The sequence below is a fragment of the Denticeps clupeoides genome, chromosome 12 (genome assembly GCF_900700375.1).
Source record: "Denticeps clupeoides chromosome 12, fDenClu1.1, whole genome shotgun sequence".
NCBI classification, from domain to species: Eukaryota; Metazoa; Chordata; class Actinopteri; order Clupeiformes; family Denticipitidae; genus Denticeps; species Denticeps clupeoides.
The window spans coordinates 16,996,753-17,022,950 of NC_041718.1; the positions used below are offsets into that span (position 1 = coordinate 16,996,753).

At 45.6% G+C, this 26,198-nt stretch overlaps 1 protein-coding gene across 1 annotated transcript; it reads right to left on the reverse strand.

The window, feature by feature from the left end:
- Positions 1 to 18: 18 nt before the first annotated feature.
- Positions 19 to 26,198, reverse strand: myg1 (myg1 exonuclease). Its single transcript, XM_028999353.1, has 8 exons — positions 25,889 to 26,198; positions 25,413 to 25,525; positions 20,078 to 20,237; positions 19,334 to 19,483; positions 14,861 to 14,983; positions 14,395 to 14,576; positions 8,730 to 8,901; positions 19 to 2,030 (listed from the first exon to the last, which is right to left on the reverse strand). The coding sequence occupies exons 1-8, from the start codon at positions 26,162 to 26,164 to the stop codon at positions 1,167 to 1,169; spliced, it is 2,040 nt and encodes a 679-aa protein (XP_028855186.1). The 5' UTR covers positions 26,165 to 26,198; the 3' UTR covers positions 19 to 1,166.

The following is a 26,198-nucleotide window of genomic DNA, read 5'->3' on the forward strand; positions in this document are numbered from 1 at the left end:
ACGCTGTTATTATACGTATTATTGTTCAAAGGGCTTTAATGGTGTTTGCTAAACATGAAAAATGAAGACACATACATACAAAAGCCTTTCATTGATTTCTTTAAGGCAGAAAATTACCACAAAAAAGGGAAAAACGCATTTAAAAAGTATCAGGGACATTATTTGTCGACACATTATCACATTGATCGTCGGTACACACTTACAACAAAGAAGGCAAACATTTTCACCAACACAGCCTGTATGAGACATTCAGATGGCGGACGGGACCAGACGCACAAGAACATCCTCAGAGAAGAGTCACAGCAGCACGGCACGGCACGTTTTCCACAGCTTATGTTCAGTGATAATTCTGCTCCACTAATGAATCTGCGCTCCGTACAATTATAGATGCGTTCCTGCGTCCAAACCAACACAACTGCGTGACTCAAAGATTCGCTGGCAGTCAGGAAATGCATCACGTCAACGTTCAATCTGACATTTATGGAAAAAGAGTAAATAATCCGAGTTATGTATGTTCTTTATTAAAGGAAGACAGTAAAACATTATTAAATTAGTATTACTTTTTAAAACAATATCTGTTCATTGAATGTCTAAACTAGGGGGAAAAAATATGATCAGATATGATGCTATGTCTTGATCCATTTAAGAGTACCGTGGGATTTATGAGCCCTAAAAAAAGCACATTTGTTTCGTTCATTACACAGCGGACATTAATTATTAAATCCCCTGCTAAATTTGGTATTAATTTCTCTAAAACCCACAGCAGCAGAGGTCCCCACTTGCTCAAGCTCTCCACTCCGGGTGACAATTGTGAGAGTGCGGCACCGAACATTCGCGTGGTGATCGAAAAACCGGACCTGTAGGAAGTGACCCGGACGTGACCTCAGTGTTGACCTGACCCGACTGGAGCCCTGAAATGGGCTCACTGCATTAAAAATCATCTTGAGTGCAGTATAAAACAAGATAAAATAAAATATGAGGAATAGAGATTTATTAAAAAAAAAAAGTAATTTGCAAAGAGTTTAGAAATGTTTCCAGGTGGGAAGTATTAATAGAGTAAAAATTCCGGGAGATCATTATCCTGCATGATTTCCTTGAAAGTGTAATTGTGTGAAATGCTTCTTTCTTCCAGTGTGTGTGTGTGTGTGTTTGTGTGTGTGTGTCCCTCAGAAGCCGGTACTGAGGGTGTCCGATTCAGTCTGCGTGGTTTTCCGGGGGCTCGGGAGGCTCTTCAGGTACTCCAAATGCCTCCGAGCCTCAGCCTGGTTCTGCCGTACGTAGTAGACCACGTAGACGATGACCATGAAGAACCAGACAAACATGGTGACCAGCATGGCCACGTCGGTGGTCTTGCGTTGCAGGCTGCAGAAGTTCACCCCGGCGTCCAGGAGCTTGACCAGCGACTGTCCTGAGTGGTCCAGTGAGTTTTTGGGGTCCTCCCATCGACCCCCCTCCCCGGCCCCCCGGGCCGAGCTCTCGCACACGATGGCGTTGACCGTCTCGGGCTCCAGGATGAGGGTCTGCATGAGCTCCTGCAGGGCGCAGTCGCAGTGCCAGGGGTTGTGGTAGAGGCGGGTCTTGGCCCGGGTGATGCCGAACTCCTCTTGGCTGGCCTGCCTCAGCAGGTTATGGGACAGGTCGAGCATGCGGAGGTCGGGGCTCAGGTGGCGCAGCGCCCCGGACGACAGCGTCTCGATCCGGTTGTGGGACAGGTAGAGGTCCTGCAGGTGCAGCAGCTCGCTGAAGGCGTTCTCCGGGATGCTGCGGATGAAGTTGCGCTCCAGGTGGAGGGAGACGGTGTCTGTGGGCAGGTCCTGCGGAATCTCCCGCAGCCCGGCGTCCGCGCACAGCACCGTCCGGCTCTCCCAGACGCAGTGGCATCCCTCGGGGCACTGATCGCCCCGTGCCGCCCACAGACACACGCAGAGCAGGGCAAAACTCCAGCAGCAGCCCGACCTCCGGCCTGCAGACATGGCCTCACCATAGCCCCCAACACACACTCTGCATCCAGTCGGGGAGGCTGGGACAGCCTGAAAGAGACAGACAGAAATAAACACCGAGGAAGAGAGGGGGGTGTGACGAGAGAAGAGAGGAACAGAGGCTTTTGCCCGCACATGGAGTTGGGAATAAGGTCGGTAGGTAATGAAAGCAGTGGGATCAGAAGAATTCAGTGGTGGCCAAGCGGACCCGTAATCGGAAGGTGGGTTGTGGCTTCGAGTCCCGAACCGCCAAGGTGCCACTGAGGTCCTCTTGAGCAAGGTACAATTGAGCATGTGTGGGGTAGGATGAAGGAGGAAGCGTGGAAGAATACTGATGAACTCTAGGAGGCATGCAAGACTGCTTTCTTTGCTCTTCCTGATGACTTCATCAATAAATTGTACGAATCCTTGCCAAACCGCATGGGTGAAGTCATACAAGGTATTACATTTGGATCTCACAGCACCACTACTTAATTTGCCGACATATTTTTGTATTTGCAGCAAATTTGTTACATACATTTCTGTATATGAGACAAAACTTTTGTCTTATGAGCTATTTCATATGAGCTATTTCTAACACCAATTGATTAATCGAAAGTCAGGTTAATAGCAGGCGTATCTACAAAATAGATAAGCGACAAGACATTTGTCAGGGACTGTATACGGCAGAACCTTCATCTTGCACCCCTGGAAGTACTCCATTGTACATTATGAGGTGTGTGATGCTTTGTGAGTATCACATGAACAAAGTCCGACAAGTGCGAGAACTTAATGCATCTTTGAAATCTGCATCACATGGCCTTTCCTAACAGTGATTGTGATCATGCTGATGCATGCCTGGAGTTACCAGGGAATTCAAACACTGGGCTGCTTTTTCACTCTACAATTGAGCAAAACATAAATAATGTGGGTTTATATATATATATATATATATATATATATATATATATATATATATATATATATATATATATATATATATATATAATTATTATTATTATTATTATTATAAGGCTCATAATTATTATTGACAAACCAGAAAACAAAACACTGAAAAAACAGCACATTGATATCCATTACAGGGCAAACTAAGTAGAGCATAAATAAGCCAAATATAAGCAAATAGGATGTTTAAGGAAATCCCTGCAGTCTAGAGGATGAGAGCGATGCTCCAATATGTTTCAGGTACGGGTCCAAGGTAGCGTGCATCACACATGAGATAGATACATTGGCGATAGAGTCAATGATGATGTTGTGCCATGACTTCTTCGTAGGAACAGTGTCTTTGTTCTTCCTGGCCGCAAAAGCCTTTTGACATTTAAGCAATGGGGTCCAAGCAGTTAAAAATGATGGTGGAGAGATGGAGAAAAAGCCAACAGTCTTGTATGTTCCACATACTCCGCCCTTCTAACATCATAAGAGGAACATTACCCATCCCGGCCAATAAGCTTCCCGAAGAGAGCCGCCCATTACTCAAAGCCCGTGACAAACCCGTGTTTCTCCTTCATTTATTTACCTATTCATCCCCCCTCGTCCCCACTCCCCGCCATTGCCACCTTTAATCATATTCCCCCGCAGACGAGCCTGAGTGGCGGCAGGAGCGAGTGGCGAAAAGGCTGAGGATCGATACCCCGCCACCACGGCTACACTACTGCTCCTCTCCAAACATCAATCCCAGCTGCGTCGATAAGTGCGCAGCTCGGGGACGGCGGAGGGGTGGGCGGGACGTGTAAGATCTGCTGTCCCTGCGAGGACAATGGACATGCCTCACCCGAGGGGACAACAGAGGGAATTTATTTAAACCTGAGTCACAGTCCTGCGTTTCGCACTTTTTTAATGTACGAATCGTGTATATGTAGTAGACATATTCCATTTTCCATACTCCGTCTCTCTTAAACCTATTCCTAAAAGCTCATTAAAGTGCACTGGAGGCTACACCTATTAGCATTTCTATTAACCTCAGCAATTAAATACACATTTTTATAATGGATTTTTGCAGCAGAACCGGCAACAGTTGGTTTAGTGGAACAGTTAAATACTAACGTGATTAATGAGAATGGTGAGATGGAGGGGACAATTTTCAGGTGTTCTGGGGCCACTCCGTTGACAACGGGGGTCCCCGGAGACCTGGTACCATTCACAGCCAGATATGAAGTAGCAGGGACGTCAGTCAGAATGACACCTGAGCCGACGGCCACGATGTAGTGAGTCAATTACACGGCCGCGTCCCGCCGGGAACGCAGGATTTACTGTACGGGCTAATTCAGGTGAATCCAACATTCTATTTATAACCAAACAGCATAACATTTTTAAGTTCTCTACAGAATCATATTTGCATCTGCTGTTCGGTAGGTAGGATTTTGCATAACTATAATGATTTTTTTTTTTTTTTACAGAATACTGACAGCTCCTCACCTGAGGGCTGCAGCTGTTGATATTTGCTGAACCATTTGTAATTAAATACTCTCATTTTAGACAAGGTACAGTCTTTCTTTCAAAAGTGGGTCACCAGCAGGGCTTTACGGACTCGATGCTCGATGTGATAAATGTGTCTCATTGTAACTGGCTGCCAAATCCCATCACTGGAGCAATGATTTCTTTTTCTATTTGTTTGTAGTGACATCATTAACTGCACAATGATGTGTGAAGCTCATCGCAAAAGCCATAATATGTATATGTATGTATATGAATGTGTGTGTGTGTGTGTGTGTGTGTGTGTATATATATGTATGTATGTATGTGTGTGTGTGTGTGTGTGTGTGTGTGTGTGTGTGTGTGTGTGTGTGTGTGTGTATATATATATATATTTATTTATTTATTTTGCATGTGAACAATACTGTGAAATAGCAGCCAAGTATTCCAGATATAATCACCATATGAGATCGTGTCGGGATGCAGTGTTAATGACAGGGTTATATAGGGGTGCCCGAGACCTGTTGTCAACCTGCTGACCCACAGTGTGACCCCTAATCTTACACGTTCTGCTCACTGTGCTCACACAACACATATAACCACATAACCCCGTGATTTACATACATGCATACCTACACACAATATATATATAGGTATACATATAGGTATACACATATACATACACATACACACACACACACACACAACATGCATTTTCCTTTTCAGAGATGATACATCAAATTGCAGTAATAAATTGAATCTCAGCTCCTCAGATTCATGCATGTGAGGTATGAAAAATAAATTTGCTGCACCCACCTGTAACCTCTGAGCTGTTTGAAAAGTTGAAGAGAGAGCTTTTTATTTGTACTATTTCCACTCTTTTCTTGCTGAAGTCCTGGTCCGCCGAGGAGCGCTTGTTGGTACGCGCATCCAGCTCCGCTCGGGCGGGCGAGTCGGTGAAGACATCGGTAGATCCCGGCGACGCCGGAGAAGCGGCGGGACAGATCGGCAGTGAGGAAGCAAACTCGCTCCCTCGCTCTCTCTCTCTCTCTATAACACACACACACACACACACACACACACACACGCTCTCTCTCTCTATAACACACACATACACGCTCTCTCTCTCTATAACACACACACACACGCTCTCTCTCTCTATAACACACACACACGCTCTCTCTCTCTATAACACACACATACACGCTCTCTCTCTCTATATAACACACACACACACGCTCTCTCTCTCTCTCGCCGGCTCTCTTAAAGTCGCAGAGCACCGATTTCACGCCGTTAATATATGCCATATATGTTTTATATATGTTTTTTAATTGATTATTGATTGCATTCTCCATTTCTTCAAGTTTGATTATTATACAAAGCACAACTGTTATCTAAAAGTCATTCTGAATGAACACTGTATACCATACTGACATTCAGTCCAAAGAATTTAAAGTGTAAATAAGTTTCATTTAACCACTTAAGACTGGGTTTATTCAATTATTACACACAGATAATGCAGCAAATGCATCACTCTAAATCATAATAAATGGTGTACTGCTTCAAGATGCATGAGCTTCTACTGTCATGTGTCAGGTTGTCAAACTAAGAAAACGCAGCTTCCTGATAGATCTCCAGATCAATGGAGTTTACGTCTTGCGTTGTCACTACAAGACAAACTGGAGTCCTGAATGTGTCAGATAAGCCGGGATCGATGGCTGGAGATTGACAACGGACATGGAAATACGGAACAGCTGACGCCGCAGCCACCCCATCACATCCTCCTTAACTCACAATCCATCACAATGCAACGTACCCCGCCAAAAACACCGGAGCTCAGCCAGCTGGCTAGATGATCGGCATCTACTGTATCTGCCCTCAATTAATCAGAACTACGCCGTAGACTTTGATTCATAAATCTGTTTAACCTCGGCTCCAAGGACATGCCTTGTTTCAGGATTTAAGGTGCCGATACGAGCCCGCAAGCGGGCAAACTTTGCACGGAGCACGCCAAGGAAAAAAAAAAGTGACTTATTATTGCAGATGGCCAGGGTGACCCTCAACGCTGTCAGGCAACAAGGCATCAGCATCACACAGCCACCAAATGTAGATGCATGCCAAAGCCAGAAAGACAAGCCACCGGTTGGATCCCACAAAGTTGCTCTACCTGCGGAGCATCCTGATGGTCATATGGCCTGCGCCATGTTAACTTGGACCAAACAGTCCTGCCGCCAGCTGGCCTTTCTGAGAGATGGTCCAGTTCTGATGACACTCTGTGTGAATCACAGCTTGGGGGCTGTGTAGAAACAAGCTTTTTCTCCTGAAAGCCATCATAACAACAGTAATTTAAAAAATGGACAATTACATGGGGCCACTGAGCTACATGTGCAACCTGACACGTGCACCTCCCAGAAAGTAGTGATGTCTAAATGTTGATTACTGATTAATGTGGTATACAAGCAGGTAACTACCCAACTGCCCATTACTACCATTGTGTCCCTAAGGAAGACACTGAAGTGTCTCCAGGGGGACTGTCCATCCCGAAATCCCGATCCGCCAAGGTGCCACTGAGCAAAGCACCATCCCCACACACTGCTCCCCGGGCGCCTGTCATGACTGCCCACTGCTCACCAAGGTTGATGGTTAAATACAGAGGACACATTTTGTTGTGTGCACGTGTGCTGTGATGCAGTGTATCACAATGACAATCACTTCACTTTCACTTTATAATATCTCTTGGAGACCACAAGGGGGCGATATAAAACCTATGGTAACTGTCAGTTAGCACCCTCTAGTGGAGCTTCTTTATGTGTCATTGGTAAAAATTGTAATGGCGCTTGACAATTTTCAGTAATTCTCAAAAATGTCACGAGTATTACATTTTATTCTTAATAACCCAGTGAAAGTTTATTTCTAGGGCCAATCCCAAGCCCTGGTAAATGGGGATGGGTTGAAGAGCTTTAATAATTATTAATAATTATTGATGTATGGGGGGGGGGGACATATCCATCATAAACCTACCAGAAATTCATTTTAAATATGAAAATATGTTTATCTGCAAATAGAATCTTTCTGTGCAGACAATCGAGAAAGCACAACAGAGCAAAATCTGGCTAACAACCTTTCATGTCTCATCACCGCAGATTATATGATGACTTCTAATAAATGGGGGGGTACGTGATGAGAGAGGTTTGTCCCTAGCCTTGGCGTGATTGGATTGAGACCTTGGCACTAGCCCAGTTGAACAAAGCCCCTGGACGATGAAGGGGGAACAGAATTGTTCTTTGCACAGACAAAGAAACAAGGTCAGCAATTTCAAAAAGTCTGAAGCATCGGCAAAAAAAAAAAAAAAAAGGAAACATGCGTATGGCTCGAAACGTGGGTTTTAATAACTCCGGTTTGTTCTTCTTATGAAAATGAAAACAGTAAATGTCCCCCTCTGAGAGTTGAAACGGCACCTGTAGCTCGGAAGAAAAGAAGAATTGGGTTGGGCAGTAACTCAACGTTATCTACTCTCAACATTACATCTCAGTGGGGATCTACGGAGGGAATGGGTCGCTTCCAATTAAATTAAAGCCAAGAAGGGAAGAGGAGAGTCACACGGAGCCAGAAACAGGCCAGCTCGGAGATCCTGACGCTGCAAATAGAAAATAAAAGTGAAAAAATACGAGATAAATGACGGGCAGAACTCATTTTTCAGCTGGCCGAACCAGCTGAAATACACCCCGGGAGCCCAGCTCTGCGCGATTAAGGATAAATTAGTTCGTAATGTACACCGGTGACATTTACAGACAGAACGAGCCGGGGAGGGAGGGAGGACGGGGAGGAAATGGTCAGGATGGATGGCTGGAGTGATGGAGAGCCCCGGAGAGAATACGTGAACGACAGCAGGGAGAAGAGGAGCTGCTATTGAATGCTGAAGGGCAATCTAGGCAGCATTATTATGTCCGAAATGACTGCACGCTTCGTTCATAATTCACATGGCCTCTCGATGCCCTCCGTCAGGACAGGCACCTTGTGCAAAATTATTATTTTGGATAACTCAGCACATTATTAATGCATATACACTGCTAAAGGAGCTTTAAGGAATATTTAAAAAATGGATTAAATCGGCCCATTTTTTGGACAACATGCATCTTTTCTGTACAAAATTCAATAAACAAATTAATTAATTAATTAATAGCTGATACGTACAAAAAACAACAGGAAGCAGAAATCAGTGAAAGTTGAGTTTTACTGAAAAATATTTACTGAGATCAAAAATAACCAGACAGAGATAAGATGATATCTCCCCCCTCCATGGGGGCATCAGCTGCCGTTGGCTTTGTCTCCACCCACCCTGGCTTTGGCCGCGGCCTGCAGCGTCCTCCTGGCCATCTCCAGAGCCCCCTCCCGGGTTTTGTTCCCGCCGATGAAGCCGCTGGCGTGTACGAAGATGCAGCCAGGAATGCCACTGAGGTCGGACAGGGCGTTGTCACGTATGCCTTGCCACTCCTCCAGCAGGGACAGTCTGGGCAAAGGGGACAAGGAATATCCAATCAGAGCCTCTGATTAAACCCGAACCCTTTTTTTAGCCAAATGATACTTGGCAGGCTGGAAAAAGTTCAACGCAGTGAATGGAAGATGAAATCTAATCGGCCAGAGAAGGCATGAAATCCTTAATTTGGACTTGATGAAGCATAGAAAATAGACCCCTCTGGAATCATCCGTGTCTCTATCGGGCTTAAATGATTACGCCTGTCTTTACGTTGCAGGCGCGAAATAAAGCGACAGGTGGCCGGACCACCTCGCCATTAACTCCAAATCGTTCCCACACCCCGCCAGTGACGGAGGCCTGCCTGTACGAGCGCTGGGGCTGAATGAGAATGAGCAGAGGAGGAGCGTGGAAAATGGCAGGAAACGCCCGAAGATCCCTGAAGGAAAACGAATATGCACGTCACCTTCCCGGCCGAGGCGCAATTCCACTGACGCACAAGCAAAGCGCGCCCTTTTATTGTACCACAATGCCAGTTTTTGTCATGCTTTTTGTACCAGTAAGGGGTGTCAAGGACTCATTTTCTTTTTTTTTTTTTTTTGGCTCGGTGAGTCATTAACACACTCCATGCAGAGAACAGTCACAGGATTCACACATTCAGGGAAAATCACAAACACACACACACACTTACCAGACTGCAGACAGACTGAACTCATTTAACACTCCCAACGATAACCCGCCGGAGACAAGCAGCAGCAGCGGCAAACAGCGCTCCGAGTTACCGAGCCGACAAACACATGGTGACAATTTCCCTCTGTCCTTTTAAAAGACGGTGACCCTTTCAGCATCCCCAATTCAACACCACAGATGCATATAATATATTATACTACTGCTGTCATTGGGTCATTGATAATATATAACCTACATATTATCTACTGTTTAGCAGTATTTGGAACGTTAGTCACAATCGTTGCCTTTCCGGTGTTCTACAGATGGAAAAATGTTCAGAACCACGGACAGGGGTCATTTTAAGTGAAGTGATTGTCACATGTGATACCCAGCAGCACAGCACACGGTGCACACAGTTAAATTTGTCCTCTGCATTTAACTCATCACCCTGAGTGAGCCCGGGGAGCAGTGTGTGGGGACGGTACTTTGCTCAGTGGCACCTCAGTGGCACCTTGACAGATCGGGATTCGAACCGGCAACCTTCTGATTACGGGGCCGCTTCCTTAACCGCTAGGCCACCACTGCCCATCAATATAAATGCAAATTCCTGCCCTTCTGTGTTTTTTCTTCGAGGCTCGTGCACAGTGGTTTCAGAATGTACACACATAATCATAATAATACCTATAATATTATACTGAGTGACTTACAGGGACACTCCCTATAAGTGGGTGTCCGAACCCAGGATTTTACAGAAATATCCCATTTCTACCCCATTCCAAGATGGCATTCAAAGGGCATAGACAGCCCTTTTAAACGCAGCATCAAGAAAAACATGCCCAGCATACTACATCTCATGTAGTGCCTCCAAACCCGTTCTCCACAACTGTGCCCAGAGGTCTGCAGTGGTCTACTTTTAATTATGATATGTTGAAATTTCCATAATGATACAGCAATGCTTTAACTACATATTTTTCATATAGGTGCTGGTGCCGATACACTGATTTGCAATCAATTGCAATCATATGACCACTTCTGACAGTAAATTGTAAATTACCAATGCATGTATTGATCAAAATCTGTCCTATGCATTATTGCTTTAAAAGAAAATCCAGTGTCCTTTAAATGGAAATATTTTATACGGCAATAATCGATAATGAACATTCCATAATGGGCTCAAGCATCCTACTCTGTGCAGTTAATCCCCACAGGACGCCTCATCAATGGCAGTTTTATTAAACAGCCAGTTGAGAACATAATTCCTGAGTGCTGCTAATGACCACAGACCCCAAAGAGAGACATTGCAGCCCCAAGCCAGAAGTACGAAGTGTCCCTACGCTGCTCCAATTAATCAGACTGGTTATGATTAAAATGATCCTCAGCATCAGATAGAAGAATCGACGGGGCCGGCTCAATTTCCTTTCACGCCCAAGGCGCTAAAAATAGCCATCCGTTGGGTATGTGGTGCCGGGGCCACAGGTGACAGCAGCTCGCACTCTCTCTGTTGGAACCTCACAAGACGAGTTGGACAACAATAAGACTCCCGGAGGAAGCCATCTGGAGGCCTCGCTTTCTAACAGTCCCCCTCATCATCCAAAAACGGGGAAAAAAAAACAAAAAAAAAACAAAGAACTGTGCAGTTTGTGTTCACGCCATTCATCATGAAAGGCAGCTCTTGCATGAATCAGATTAAATCAAAGCCTGGTGACATTTCATCCTCTTCAGGCAATGTTGTCCCGTCGACAGTGAAGCCACCCTAGCGGCAACCGCCATCTAATGAGTTTCCTCAGTCAAGTGGAAAGGTAACGGTAGGTGCAGACAGAAGATCAAACCTGCTGACGTGCGCCCAAATTTAGGCCCCTAATTCTTTGGCTTTGAAAGGATCAACCACATGCGTCTGCAGGAAAAATAAAAATGATAATAAAATATAATAATAACACCTCATTACATTTATAGGGTTCTCGTTGCATTTCTGTACAGGAAATGATGGAAGTACATGCACTATTGTAGCCATTCCTTTTTTGGTTGTTAGAATAAGATCTCCTGGAGTTGCAGGTGCGAAGCTGGACAAAGAGCTGAAAGGTCACTTTTGCACTATGCAATGCACAACTGGAACTGCACTTTCTCCCTCGTTTCCTGTTATATATTACGAGTCTACTTATGATTCCTGCTCGGCAGAGTCAAGCAGAGCCACAAGGCACTTAAGGGTCCGTCTAGAAAATGCAAGGTTCATTAGGCTGGGGGGAAGGTCTCTTTTGCATGCAACTGAACCTATACGCCTTACAGAACCACAACTCAAATTGGATGATTCTCAACGTTGTATCCATCTTCCATTAAACCTTACCTTTAATCAACAGAAATGTGGTTTCCACTTTCTAAACAAATAATGTGAGATTTCAGTTGTCCTAGATCAGTGCTGAGGAGGTGGAATTTATCCCAACAGTTTCTATGAAAAACAAAAACTAGCCCTGGGCAGGGTCTTGCTGAAAATGTACCAAAATATATTAAAAATATTTTTAATAAAACAAATTTTTTTTTTGGCTTCTGAAGCAGGGCATTATTTTGCCTGTGTCGTTATCTTGAATTTTTCATGATTGTGACGCATTTTATTAGAAAAGCAACTTCTGTTGTTCCTGTTTTCTCAATCTGTTGTACCAAGCCGCACACGAAAACCGAAATGGCTCGGCTGACTCTTACTTTTAAGTGACATCAACATTCAAATTGGGATGATGAGCTTAACGGAGAAAGGCCAGGCTGGTGTTCACAGGTGCGGAAAGTGGCACGACCAATCTAATCTTATCGGCAAAATCAGCTGCATCATTTGTTCCTGGCTTTTTCCTTGTGAAGAAGCTCTCGGCCTCCATTTCACAGCAGGCTTAGTGTCTGAGAGCCACGATAAAGAAGAGCTTACATGAAGTAATAACGAGAAAAGAAAAGCAATCTCGTAATGGCCCGAGCCGGGCGAGTCTGAGAAAGCCCCGGCGGCTCTGGCTCATTCACACATACACACATCTTACAACGGTTTTACACTCACACACACACATCGCAACAGCAATTTTCATAAATCTGCCACAAAATTGTTTTGTTCCACAATTTGTAGAATGTTCACCTGTTGATATGTATTCATGAACAGTGCAACAATAAAAAAATAACTTTTTTTTTTTTTACATTACTAACCCTACTTATAAGCAATGCAATTTAGTGGAATGATTAAAAAAAAAAAAAAAACAGAATGATTTACAAATATATAAACAAAAATAAAAATGAGAACTCTTGGTTCTCTGGGTTTGGTAGTGGGTTGTTTTATTATTGATGCCGACACACAGCCGCACAGCACACGGTGCATAGAGTAAAATTTGTCCTCTGCTTTTAACCATCACCCTTGGTGAGCAGTGGGCAGCCATCAAGGCACACGGGGAGCAGTGTGTGGGGGCGGTGCTTTACTCAGGGGCACCTCGGGCAGTGGTGGCCTAGAGATTAAGGAAGCGCCCTGTAATCAGAAGGTTGCCGGTTCAAATCCCGATCCGCCAAGGTGCCCCTGAGGTGCCACTGAGCAAAGCACCGTCCCCACACACTGCTCCCCGGGCGCCTGTCATGGCTGCCCACTGCTCACCAAGGGGTGATGGGTTAAATGCAGAGGACAAATTTCACTGTGTGCACCGTGTGCTGTGCTGCGTGTATCACAATTGACAATCACTTCACTATCACTCAGTGGCACCTTGGCGGATGGGGATTCGAACCGGCAACCTTCTGATTATGGTGCAGCTTCCTTAACCGCTAGGCCACCACAGGTAGGAGCTGTCAGTTATACCTACAGAAACCTTCCATTGTAAACGGTTTATTACTGTCATTACATGGCAACAATAAGGGCTCCCTCCAAATTATATTTTTATTTCTGTCATCCCTGAAGACCTATTTGATGCAATATGTATCCTATAGTGCCACGAAAAGTGGGCCATCAGCGTCCTTTTAGGTGTCCTGAACGAGCCTGTGAATTTTGTATTATTGATGATGAGCTGATGACACTCTAAAAGGCAGCAATTAATCAGTTTTCATGTCCAGAGGACATGAGGTTCTTGGCCCGCGAACAAGTGAGAATTAAAAAGTGCGCTGGCAGTCAGCCGAGCCAAATTCGGCATCCCTCTGAAGTGTGCTGAATTGTTTATTCTGGAAGCGAGGGCTTCACATCCCTCCGACTTTATCGGGAATACAGCCATTCCCACCGGGCACACCCGTAGCTACCATCACCATGGTGACGACATGACTTTCACACATGGCGCTCGCTGGAGACGGGCAGAGTTCACCCCCTCGCCACAGCGACACCCTCACTCGGCCGTATTGTTTTATTATTGATGCCGAGGTAAATGGGTTCTTTTTCTGGGCGAGTCCTATCACGGCCGCAGACATGTGCACAGGGGAAGTGTCCCCAATTTGACTTATCAGCAACAATTATTCCTTTTACCAAAACCGAAAGGGGAGGTTGGTGCCCGGACAAGGCCGATAAAGGCATTCAAATTCAACGGCCAAGAATTAACGAGTTCGTTTTCGACCTATCGCCCCCTTCCACAGTGAGAGCTGGAGCAGGGCAGCCACAGGTAGAAGAACTGCAAGATAGCTTTTAAAAAAGTATAAATTAGAAAGTGCAATATTTATTCTTTTTCCAGATTACTCCCATTGGAGCGGGAAAGTAGTGCAAATCTGCACAGATTTCCACCACCAATTTTACAATCTGCCGCCTTGGCAAGATCGAATCTGCACTTCTTCTTCTGCAATTCTTCTATTTTCAGAATTTTGCACGCTTCTCATCTCCTGTTATAAACAATATTGTGGGGTTTGACGTCATGGGGAGGGAGTGACGTCTACCTGTTCTGAAAAGTGTTGAGGCCGGCGGGGACACACTGCACCCTCCACTGTCCACTCTGGTCTGGGTAAAGGACGAATTTAATGGGGGTCTGCACCCCCAGTTCCTTCTCCAGAGATAGCAGGTGCTCCTTCCAGGGACAGCCTCCCCGAGCAAACATCACCACCTCCCCACTGGGGTCAACCTGACACACACACACACACACACACACACACACACACACACACAGAGAGAGAGAGACAGACACACAATGTACACTAAATTAAGGATAGTTCAAAAATAACCACCCATTTATCTTATAATTACAAAAGTAAACAAAGCATGTGCACTTTGACTAAAATTTCTCGAGCCAAAGCTCAGAGGACGCTATGCCGGCATTTAATCAGACACAGACAGGAGGACGAATTTCTGGCGCATGACCTGAAATGTCATGACTTTCCAATGAAAAGTGACAGGTCGATTCAGCACCTGCATTCTCGTTCCGATGGCTTCCTCTACCACGGCCCGGGCTGGAAGCCACGCACGCTGGTAGTAGTCGAGGCGGTCCAGAAACTCGCTTCCAACCAGAGTCATGGCTTTACGGAAACCTTCCTGAGGAAGAGAGAAAAGGTCATGGCTATTAAACGCACGCAGCTAATATTCTAATACAGCCCAAAAAAATACAGATTTTCAACAGCACTTAATATACAGAATCTCAAAAAAGTGGGTAAATATCTTATTATATATTTCCTTGGGACAACACTGCAGAGATGACACTTTAATACAACTTGTGTACTGATACAGTGTACAGTTTGTATAACAGTGCACATTTGCATTCCCTCAAAATAACTAAACCAACAACAGCGAGTACACCCCAATTAGCCATTTTCCATCCCCAGTGTCATGTGACTTGTTAGTGTTGTAAGGTCTCGGGTGTGAATGGGGAGCAGGTGTTATCACGCTCACACTCGCCCATACTGGGAGCACGAGGGCGGCAACCAATCGCTGTTTCTCATTCACAACAACATAGCCGCTTAACCTACAATAAACCCGACTGATTGGCCAATATCTTCTTATGCAATATGACCCACAATTCCGTTCTGTACCGCTGCGGCTCAGCCGCTTTTCCACACTTCTTATTGTAATAGTTCGAAATAATATAGCAATATATATCTTAATAGTTAATACTCCTTACATCATGATTTTTTTCTTTGATAAATGTGCAAAAAATATGCAATTTATGAGCATCCTTTTCAATAAGAATGCATAAAAACGTTCAAAATCGTCGTCCTTGAGGACCATGGTTCCTGTTCCTCCACCCATCCTGTTTCGAATCAATTTTCTATCTGAGCCATTTTTGGTGTCATGTAGAAACAACCCCTGGACAGGCCACCAGTCCGTCACACACATTCACACACTGGGGGCAATTTAGCACCGATTCACCTAAGCTGCGATCAATAACCGTCTTCATGTTGTACTGCCCTGCTGTAAAACTGCAAGCTGAATCAGTATGAGTGCTATTTACACGACAATGGGGACTTCACATGGTGTGATCAGAGCGGGGCCTGTATAGTACACAGAATGTTCATGATCTATTACCTTCCAATGCACCAAAAAAAGGAACCAAAATGTACATTTACAGCATTTATCAGACGCCCTTATCCAGAGCGACTTTCAATCAGTAGTGACGGGGACAGTCCCCCCCCCCTGGAGACACTCAGGGTTAAGTGTCTTGCTCAGGGACACAATGGTAGTAAGTGGGATTTGAACCTGGGTCTTCTGGTTCATAAGCGAGTGTGTTGCCCACTGTCAGAGTTATACCTCGTTCTAACACTTATTAAATAACTGGAGAAGAAAGACACGAAGCAATTGAGTCCGTTTTACTTGCAAGGAGAGCAATCAGAGACGTACATTACAGCATGCCTCCAACAGCTCTGTGGTGTCTGATGTGCCTCCTCCTTTTATTCAATACTGGGTGGTACATTCAGACGTCAGCTGGGTTTGTTCCGAACATAGAAATTCGTAGAACTTCACTGTTGTTTATCTCATGATCGATGGTCTCCTCCTTTCTCCATCTGCAAGTTCTCCATTCGCTGAACTTATTTTGCAACCCTTCTCTTGTTCCACAGTTTCTCTTCCAAGCAGCTAATGATGTTACGATGTTATCATTACAAATACAGATGTTGGCTAATGTTTAATATAGCTGGTGCTATACCACCCTATATAGCTATACCACCCTGAATTCCTCCACCACGCTCTCTTATGTGGAGCCGAGGTCTGACGTTATGTTTCAGCCCTGTACCGAGATTCTGCTGATCTTAGCAGTTCACTAATTAGCTGCCGGCTCACGGAAATAGATCATCTTCCCAGGGCCGCTTCTGCTGTACGTGGAAGTCAGAGCAGTGTTAAGGACAGAGAAACATCTGGCCTGTCGTCCTCAGGAGAAACATTCCTCATCAGACTTATCAAACATAAGTTATCCTGTCGGTACACACACACACACACACACCCAAGCTATATATACGTTCAATTTTATGCTATGAACATAAACACACATTCTACACCCACAAACATAGATAAACTCAGACTTCACTCAGACATCTGAACACGGAGTGTTCATAAAACCCCTCCGTAGTTACACACGACCGTCTGAAATCCCGCTGGACCCGGCTGACAGGCACTGACATGGCGGAATAAAAAGCCATTTCTTTTTTCAATTATCACAAACTGCCAGCGTGAGAAATCAGCGCATTAGTAAAATCCTTCGGAGGGCGCTGCCAAGGCCACTCGCCGTCTCCATCAGCCGAGCATTCACCATTCTTCCCCGCCCACCGCCGTCACCAGCACCGCCACAAGACCTGCGGGATGCGTTGACACGTCGCGGGACGTCTGGTGTGCTCCCACGATCGCACCCAGCGTTAAAGCCAGGCTATTATCGGAGTCGGTGGCGGTGAGCGCGAGAGAGACCATGTGAGAAATTGGGGATTGGCCCTGGTTAGATGACGGCGTTCGGCAGCGTATGCCCCATGCACGACACGGTGCGATGCGGTGTGTGTGCCCAGCCGGCTCCCCCCACGCGCATCAGGTCCTGACGTCCACTGTCCACTAGACCACTGTCGACTAGGGCTGCTGAAATCAATCTCATAATCGATGCAGCGCCGGAGATCTCTGATTATATCATAATAACATTGCTTGGCGATTTCATGAAATGTCTAGATTAAAAAAGTAGTGCCGGTTTGGCCTGTTGCTGCCTGATCTGAGTACAGCGCCGCGCCGGTTAGGAGTTCGTCCTCTGAAGGCCACGCGCATTTTTTGTTGCTCTTTGTAGATGCATTTGATTGCCGTTCGTTTGATTGCTGTTTAACGCTGATGGATTTTGGCAAGAAAACATTGCATGCAGTGTTTATTTGATGCCATCTGAACACACAGCTGACCAAACGCTGGTGCTGAGCGCCCGTGTGGACCCGTTTGATTTGCTCCAATGAGATGGGGGGGGGTGAAATGGTGAATGCCAAAAGAAAAAAAAAAAACAACATTTAATCTCAATGACAATGTGATGCAGAAAAAAGTATGGGATGCATCGTGATGTATGGATAATTGTAATCGAATTAAACTGTGAGACAAGAGAAGGTTCACGCCTCTACTGCAGACCAATGATACTATGATACCATGAGCCAGTTCCCTGTCAAAGTCACTAAAATCCTCACACCCGTCCATGTTTCCAACATACACACTTTAAGAACAACATGTGGGCTGTATGTGTCCCACTGTATCCGTAGGATACTCACTTCACCGGTCATAACATGCTAGGGCTGGTTGATGCATTTAAATTCACCCTTTAATGTGGATTTATGGCTGCGACGACAACAATAACCCCGTAATAAGAAAATAGTTTGTGTCTTGTCCAGCTGTCCCTAGGCAACGGCATTCAGAAGCAGCTGCTCGTGTTGTGACCATAAACAATAAGTGGAAAAGCAACACAGCGACGGTTCTGTGCAATATTGTCACACCTCACTTTGTGTTCTAATATAAGGAAAAAAACACTAACATTTGCAATGCATAAAAAAAATTGTGATCATATTTACATAAGTCGGTCCGTTCACATTTATAGCATTTAGCAGACACCTTTATCCAGAGCGATTCCCCTGGAACAACTCAGGGGTAACAACCTCTGTTGTCATTTACTATAACAATAGATACTGTGATAAATGTAGTGCATATGTTACATGTATTATTATCATTGAACGGATAACAGACTGAACGAGTCAATAAAAAAAAAAATTAATGAATGAAGTCAATGAGCTAATAAACGCCGCCGACCCGGAGGGCATGTCTTCTCTGATCTGCCGTGACTGATACCTCACACTGAGTTTAATGGGCGAGTTAAGCAAAAAAAAAAAAAAAAAACACACACACACACACACACACACACACACACACACACACACACACACACACACACAGTCTGAAGAGACTACGCCCTTCCTCCCTCTAAATGCTTGCTCATTCGCTGCCACGCTGTTTACAGCGCACCATGTGTGCAGCCTTGATTCAGACGTCCAGACTCGGCGTGAGACTAACAGGAACTGGCAGGATGGCCCGTAAACCAGACACCTCTGGCTGCTTCTCCACTCTGGATTCCATAATCGAATTACGTGCAATCAACTCAATTGTTTATAAGAGATTAGGCTTTTAAATTTTTACATTTAATATTAAAATATTGGCCACATGGCAATTTGTCTTCCCATGCCATAATAATTTACATTTGCCTATGAAACAAGTAATTAAATCCTATTATTGCACTTTTGATTAAAGGTCAAAGAATTAATTATTGAAGACAGTGTTCTTTATCATTCGTGGTTTTCTTGTTATTTCCTGTAGCCATTTATTAAGTTGATTTATTTTGTAATTAACATCCAAATACAGAGAACTGAAGCGATTTCTTCCTGACTGTTCTTGTACCTCAGTGTCCTGACTCTTGCTGTTCCACCACGGGTTAAGATGTCCGACTCGAGTGCTGAGGGTGGTGGAGACCGTGTAACGCGCCTCTCCATCACACTGCGAAACGCCGTTGTCCACCGCGTCCACCTCCTCCACAAAGTTCTCGTACAGCTGAGCAAGAGAAGAACACAGAAACACAAGCAACAGTCTTCACAGGACTGCAACAAGGCATACATGAATCTAACATAAATAGGGGAAAAATGTTCATGAAAACACTTATTATTCAATTTATCATTGTAGATCGTGAATTCTTTTTCTGGGATTTTTTTCATCAACACAGCAAATCCAATTGGCAACTAGACATGGTTTTTAATAAATTCACACTTCACTTTAATGAGTGGAGCTTTTGAAAGTGCATGTTTCTATAGTACATATTGGACTAATAAGAGCAAGAAAAGCTTTAGCAGCTTCCAGTGAGTTCTGAAAGATGGAGCGGCACTGGTTCAGATTAAAGTGTAATTAATTTTAATGGCTTAAAAAGAACCGACTCTGCTTCGCTCTGACAGGTGGTGATAACAGTGTTTTGCCTCGGTATCAAGCTCTCACTTCATCTCATCATCAAGCACTCCCTGCCTGGCCGTCACACCTTGTCTTATCGGAATGTCTCCACCGCTTCTGAACAATGTCACTTGCGCTGCTGCACAGTCCGTCAACAAACCAAATGAATAAAAAAAAAAAAATCAGACGAAATTCGCCTGTCCTCACCTTATCATAAAGCGCCTCCAGCTGTCGGTCACCCTCCTTCAGCTGAGTGAGGTGGGCCAGCAGCCTCCGGCCGAAGTGGAGGTACACCAGGCCGGCGGAGCTCAGCTTGGTCGCCCAGGGCTTCTCGGGACACAGGGTGTTAAACGTTGCCTTGAATGACCTGTTGACAAAATGCACTCATGTCAACCGCAGAATGCACCAGAATCACGTCTATAAATTCAAGTTCTGGGCAGAAAGCTTTCGAAATATTTCAGCCTTTAAGTAGATGCACCAGCAACGTACGTTCCCAGAATATTAGCTTTGAGACTGCAAACCTCCACAGTCCTGCTGTGTGATAACACATATCGGCGACTGTGTCAATACAAACAGCTCGTGGGAATACAGTGAGTGCCTAACCCAAGGGCAGAGTTTATTAAAAGTACCACTCACAAGGAAACACACACACACACACACACACACACACACTATATCAGCTGTCTTTGCATGCTTTGCTCTCATTTTCATACTGTAATTCTGGGTAGTGCTCTACAGTCATTGGAAAGACACTATTTAAAACACACAGATATGATTAGTCTTACAAAATGACTTATTTTTGCACATTCTAACCTAGCTTATGCAATATGAAAAAAAAAAAAAAAAACACAGAAATGTAGCCTAAAAACAAGCATAATGAATGCTTAATGAATGAATTTTTACTATTTGTGAGAGCCCACAAAGGCCTCAGAATAGTAGAAATGTGTCTTGCTGAGCCATTAGAAGAGTCTAGACTCCCGTCAGCACTTCTGCACGCTCCGAGCTGGGAGCTCTGTGATCAATTTCACCTGCCATTCAGCATTAGAGGCCGAAATGACAGCAGATACTGGTCCAGCAGAGCAGACAGATCCTGGGTCTGGCCCGCAGTGGCATTTCCTCCAGACTCCTGGAGGAAACCAATTTTCCATTGCCCTGGGTACAGCAGATGCTGGATTTCTGCACGGGACGTGCTGCCAGAGTGCAATAATATGGCAAAGCAGAATTTCTCTAACTGCTGTTGCACTGTGTAAAAAAAAATATTCACATAAACACTAGGTTCCTTACAGGTAAAAGTGAAATATTTTTGATTCAAATGTTAACAATTACGGCAGATCTCTTTCACCCACTCCATAACCGCTTAGTCCTACTCCGGGTCGAGGACTCACCCAGGGCGGGCACACTCACTGACACCTACGGCCTCTGAACAGCGGGAGGAAACTGGAGCACCCCGAAGAACACGCAAACTCCACAAACAAGCGGTCCGAGGTCGGATTTGAACTCACAACCTCGGAGGAACGAGGCCAACGTGCCACCATGCAGCCTCATGAAAATACATAAATTCATGCATATTCATATTCGCTCACATGTCCAAACAAATAGATTATAGTAAAACTAAAGGATTTTGGGGGGTTTAAAATGGTCTCTAGCAACTTTACGGTTCTGCCGTTCAGGTCAGCTCAAACCCAGTCAATCTGAACTGGGATCGTTGATGCTCTGTGGTGGATTCATTTCAGGGTTCTGACTGGGCCACTCCATGACATGGGCTTTAATCCACCCTTCAGACGAGGAGGCAGCAGGCTGAGAATGCCGATGACGCCGGTCATCACGTCGACCAGAGCTCCACGTCATCATAGCTGTAATGCAGAGATGACGACAAATTGCTCTCCTATAAATATATATATCGGCAGGGTGCGATGCAGCGGCGTCTCTGACCGGCCTTCGAATTATTTATTCCTTTATATTCCTCTCCATCCTTCTCATTCAACAATGGGGTTCCAGATGTCATTGTTAGCCCTCTGTGGATCACAAATACCTGTGCACTGTTCACGTTTATTCTGCACCACCGGGAACCTCAAGATGTCAAGTGAAGTCAAGCCTTTTTCTCAGATTTGCAATGGGCATTTGCAACAAAAGTGCACCATCTATTATATGAAAAGCAACAACCCAATTATAACCCAAGTAGGAAACGTACTGAGGGCAGTTCTGACTCATACCAACATTTTAAATGAAGTTCCATAAAGAGCCATGTCTGTGTGAACTTCTACAAACATACAAAAAAGTTCATTTTCATTTTAAGAGTCTCCACTGGAAATCTTGAAAGAATTTTTGTTCTTAAAAAGAACAGAGATTCTGGGAGATCCATTATAACCCCACTGAGCCGACCGGGCTCTCATAAGCTCCACTGGGTGCATCAAGAGCGACAAAATTGTTTGTGAAAAATGAATCTCGAACCATGAAAAAATTAATTTATCTTAATGCATTAAGAGGAAAATTATAAAGCATTAAAAAAAAACATTGATCAAAAAGAACATCTAAAGGCATATGTCTGTAGACTGAAATATTTATTTAATTTTAAAGCATTTAAAACGTAGTACACGGAGGATTAAACAGCTGGTAAACCACCACAGGTAATACAATTTTTTTTCCTGTTACATTTAATTAAAAATGATATGGGGTGGGAAATATCCTGTTAATATCCTGTTGAGATATTTTTGAAGGCAATATAATGATGTAACATTGGCAATGTCCTTATTAAATAATCTATCATGCCCTGGGACGTACACATATGCATTCACGCTTTACGCAATATAACGTAAACGAGTCCCGGTGCGACTGGTCCACGGTTATACATTAATTATTAGGCACGTATAGACAGTGGCGGCAGAATTTGATGTGGAATGCGGTTAAAAAAAAAAGCCTGAAAAGGTTCAGCAGCAACGATTCGGTGGTTCTTGGAACGAGAGGCACTGAATGCTTTTGGTTCTGGGAAGAGGGAGTGGTGAGAGTTTGTGAAAGAGGTGAACAGGGTCACTCGGGTCGTCGGCAATTTCACATGCTCTCGATTCGAGGCCAGGACGTCAGGAGCCGCTGATTGTTGGCACGGTGGAATTGGCACGTTGCAATTTAGCCCAGGAAGCGAGCAGACCGTGATGGAGGGCACAAGCTCCGAAGAAATGGACCGGCATGGGCTGAGTTATACTTATTCGTCCTCAACTGACCGACTCTCCCAGGTTCCAGTCCAATTACGTCTCTTTCTTTGTCCTGAACAGGAACAGTGGGGGCTGATTAAACTGTGTCCAGGTTGACCGACGCCGACTCCATCTGGAGTTCCGTTTCTCAGACGTCCTGTTCTTCCATGAGAGGTGCAGGGTGCGCGCTGAGAGCCGATTGCCGAGCGGAGCGGTGAAATGCGGTTGCTGGACGGGAGGCGGCTTGACAGATTGCGGCTCAGGGTCTTTAGTACGTCCAACCTGCAGTAGAAATGATTGGGGCTGTGAAGTGGCGATGGCTCAGCTAGTGCTCGAGGGCGGTTTCTTTTCGTGGTCGGTGATGGTCTGCCGACTCTCCAGACGGCAGCAATCTGCCACCCCGGTCCGTCTGAGCATTGGGAGCGTTGCTGTCCTGACAGCTTTGTTGACTTCAGCTTTTGCTCACAGTGTCAGCACTTTCAGCCTCGCGCCGAACTCTCCGCTCTCTAGGGAGCCGTGGCCTTTAACTGCTAAATACCAGCTACGAGCGATACGGCGGCATTAACGGAACCTCTGCATGATGTCCTGGGCTGAGATCTGCAGGCATCCTTTATTGTTCTTCTACCATTTACATTTAGTAGTTATAGGGACAGTCCCCCTGGAGTGTGTGTTACCCACTAGGCTACAACCACCCACTTACCAACTTTTAGTGGGTGAGACACTGAGTGAAGAACCGAGGTTCAAACCCCACTACCATTGCGTCCCTGAGCAAGAAGCTCAACCCTGAGTGTCCCTGTCACTCTGGAAAAGGGCTTGTAAAGTCTTGTAAGTGTCATAAATGCAATTTTTAATATTTAATGTTTTCTTCTTAGTGTTACAAAAATAAACAGATTGAAAGAAGAAAAAAATAAAACATACTCGGTACTTACCTGTTTTTGCTGACCACCCACCCAGGCCTTTTGTGTCGCTGTGCAATTATTTCTGACACCCAGTTGATGAATGGTTTTTGAAAAGGGGCGGAGCCGGCAGGAACGAGTGCATTAATTCCTAATTCTCGGGGCGATTTAAACCCCCTTCTGTCAAGACGTCACACACCTTGGTGTAGCGCGGCGTCCATCTTCTCCCTTTCTCCTCCATTCTCTACACGCTTGAATACAAGCTGTGAATACTCTTCTCTACGGAAATTATGAACGCTGCTATTTTGAAGAATCCGTTTTTTGGGTTTTTTTTTTTTTTTTTAGAAGAAGAAGAAAAGTCTTTTTCATAAATCAGATTGTTCAGTCACCTCTCTTTATTTCACAGCTGTGAGTCAGAAATAGAAAACCCGATAAACCCCCTTCACCGATGGCACGAGGATAACATATTCCGATCTTGAGTCCAGAACTACTCGCCACTTCGGACAATTAAACCGTCGCGGACAATTTTGTCGCATGCGCGATCACAACGGGGAGTGTGTGCGCTTATGAGCGTGAATATGCCGCCGGTCGTTTAAAAGTGACAGTAACTGAAGTGCTCGCGCTGCCACCGGAGGCACTGAAGTCGCTCGCCAGCGGACCGTCACGGCTGAGGCAAAGTGGCACAGTCAAGGGGACAACCGACGGGACAGGGCGGAAACTCGAAACCTTCCCCGGGCATTTTTTTTTTCCCCTGTACCTTCGTTGTGGGTTTACGCCGCACTCGAAACGCACGAACCAGCCGGGGCTCTGCCGTCTGACTGCTTCTGATGACGCCGCGACATCCAGCTGTAACAGCGGGGGGGGGTCCCTAACAGGCTGCGCTGTGACGTCGCCTCCCCGCATGTCGCCGTTCGCGCGAAGACGACGAAGAAGAGAAGAGGAAAAAACGAAGGTCACGCGGCACCACAGCGGCTGCCAGCCAAAAGACAGGCTGCTCGCCACCTGAGGCACGGTGAGGAGGGGGTCGCCATGGGAACGGCAATTATCCCCGCTCCCCGCCGGGGACGGAGCAGAGTCTCTAATGTCCCTGGGGTTACACAGGTCCGCGTGGGTAATGTAACCAGTTGCCGAATGCAAACTGCTTTAGCTTGACCTCCTGGAAGAGGTCGAGGTGACAACCCTGGTGACAATGTGGCTGCTTAGTGCCAATTTGTTAGAGACTCGTGTCCCATCAGCTCCAGTGTCTACTGATCTAGCTTAACGCACACATGCATTTCTAGCCTGATTTCAGTGGTCACCTCACCCTGTCTTGAACCCAGGTCGCCAGGGCACGGTCACGCTTGTCCCCAAGTGCCCAGTGCTTCACCCAGGACCGACGTCGGTCACATCGACCGGACGGCTGCACGAGCGCCATGACTCCTTAACACTACAACAACGACAGACATCTGACATGCAAACCTCTGGTGGTGGTCGTAGCGGTGAATCTGTGGGTCAAACTCCCCTCCCACGTCCACGACGACGTCACACTTGGCGAGTTCCGCTGGGTCCCGAGTTCGGATTATTTCTGCGTCCTGGACAACACAAACAGGAAAACAATATCGTGTCTGAGGGACATGTAATGCACGTACAGGATCTGCATAATATACTACTGGCTCATTGGGTCGATTGGCCAGATTCCTAAATGACGTCTAGAATTCCCAAGACGTCTAGAATTACGGCATTTATCAGGCGCCCTTATCCTAGTGACAGTCCCCCTGGAGACACTCGGGGTTAAGGGTCTTGCTCAGGGACACAATGGTAGTAAGCGGGGTTTGAACCTGGGTCTTTGTGGTCTTCTGGTTCACAGGCTTAACTAAGTCATTAGACTTAATTGATCTTCATATTAAGTACAAATGCTGGTGCGCTGGTTGTTCTGTGTGCGTCTCTCCAGCTACCTTGTATTCCGGAAGCTGTCGCAGAAAGAAACACGCCAGCACCTCGTCGCAGTGGAACGTGCCGTTGTGGGTCCCGATCTTAGCTGCCATGTTCCCGCCACAGAGCCGCTTTGCCGCGGGCGCCTGCATGGATCTCCTCTGGGCTCCTGCCGTCCGCGGTGCGCCGCCCCGGAGAGCAGAAGCGTCCCGGACAAGGACGCGGGACGCGGCGAGGCGGGGGCGAGGGAACGAACGGGACACAGATCGCGGGGTATTAGAACAGACGAACGACAACATACAAACGTGCACAACCACGCCGGGCGGAACACTT

Excerpts from the sequence above, each read along its gene's own strand:
- myg1 (XM_028999353.1), bottom strand. The coding sequence starts at position 26,164 with ATGTTGTCGTTCGTCTGTTCTAATACCCCGCGATCTGTGTCCCGTTCG. Across the intron at positions 25,526-25,888 it reads GACAGCTTCCGGAATACAAG|GACGCAGAAATAATCCGAAC; the intron begins GTAGCTGGAGAG and ends TGTGTTGTCCAG. Across the intron at positions 19,484-20,077 it reads TGGAGGCGCTTTATGATAAG|CTGTACGAGAACTTTGTGGA; the intron begins GTGAGGACAGGC and ends TCTCTTGCTCAG.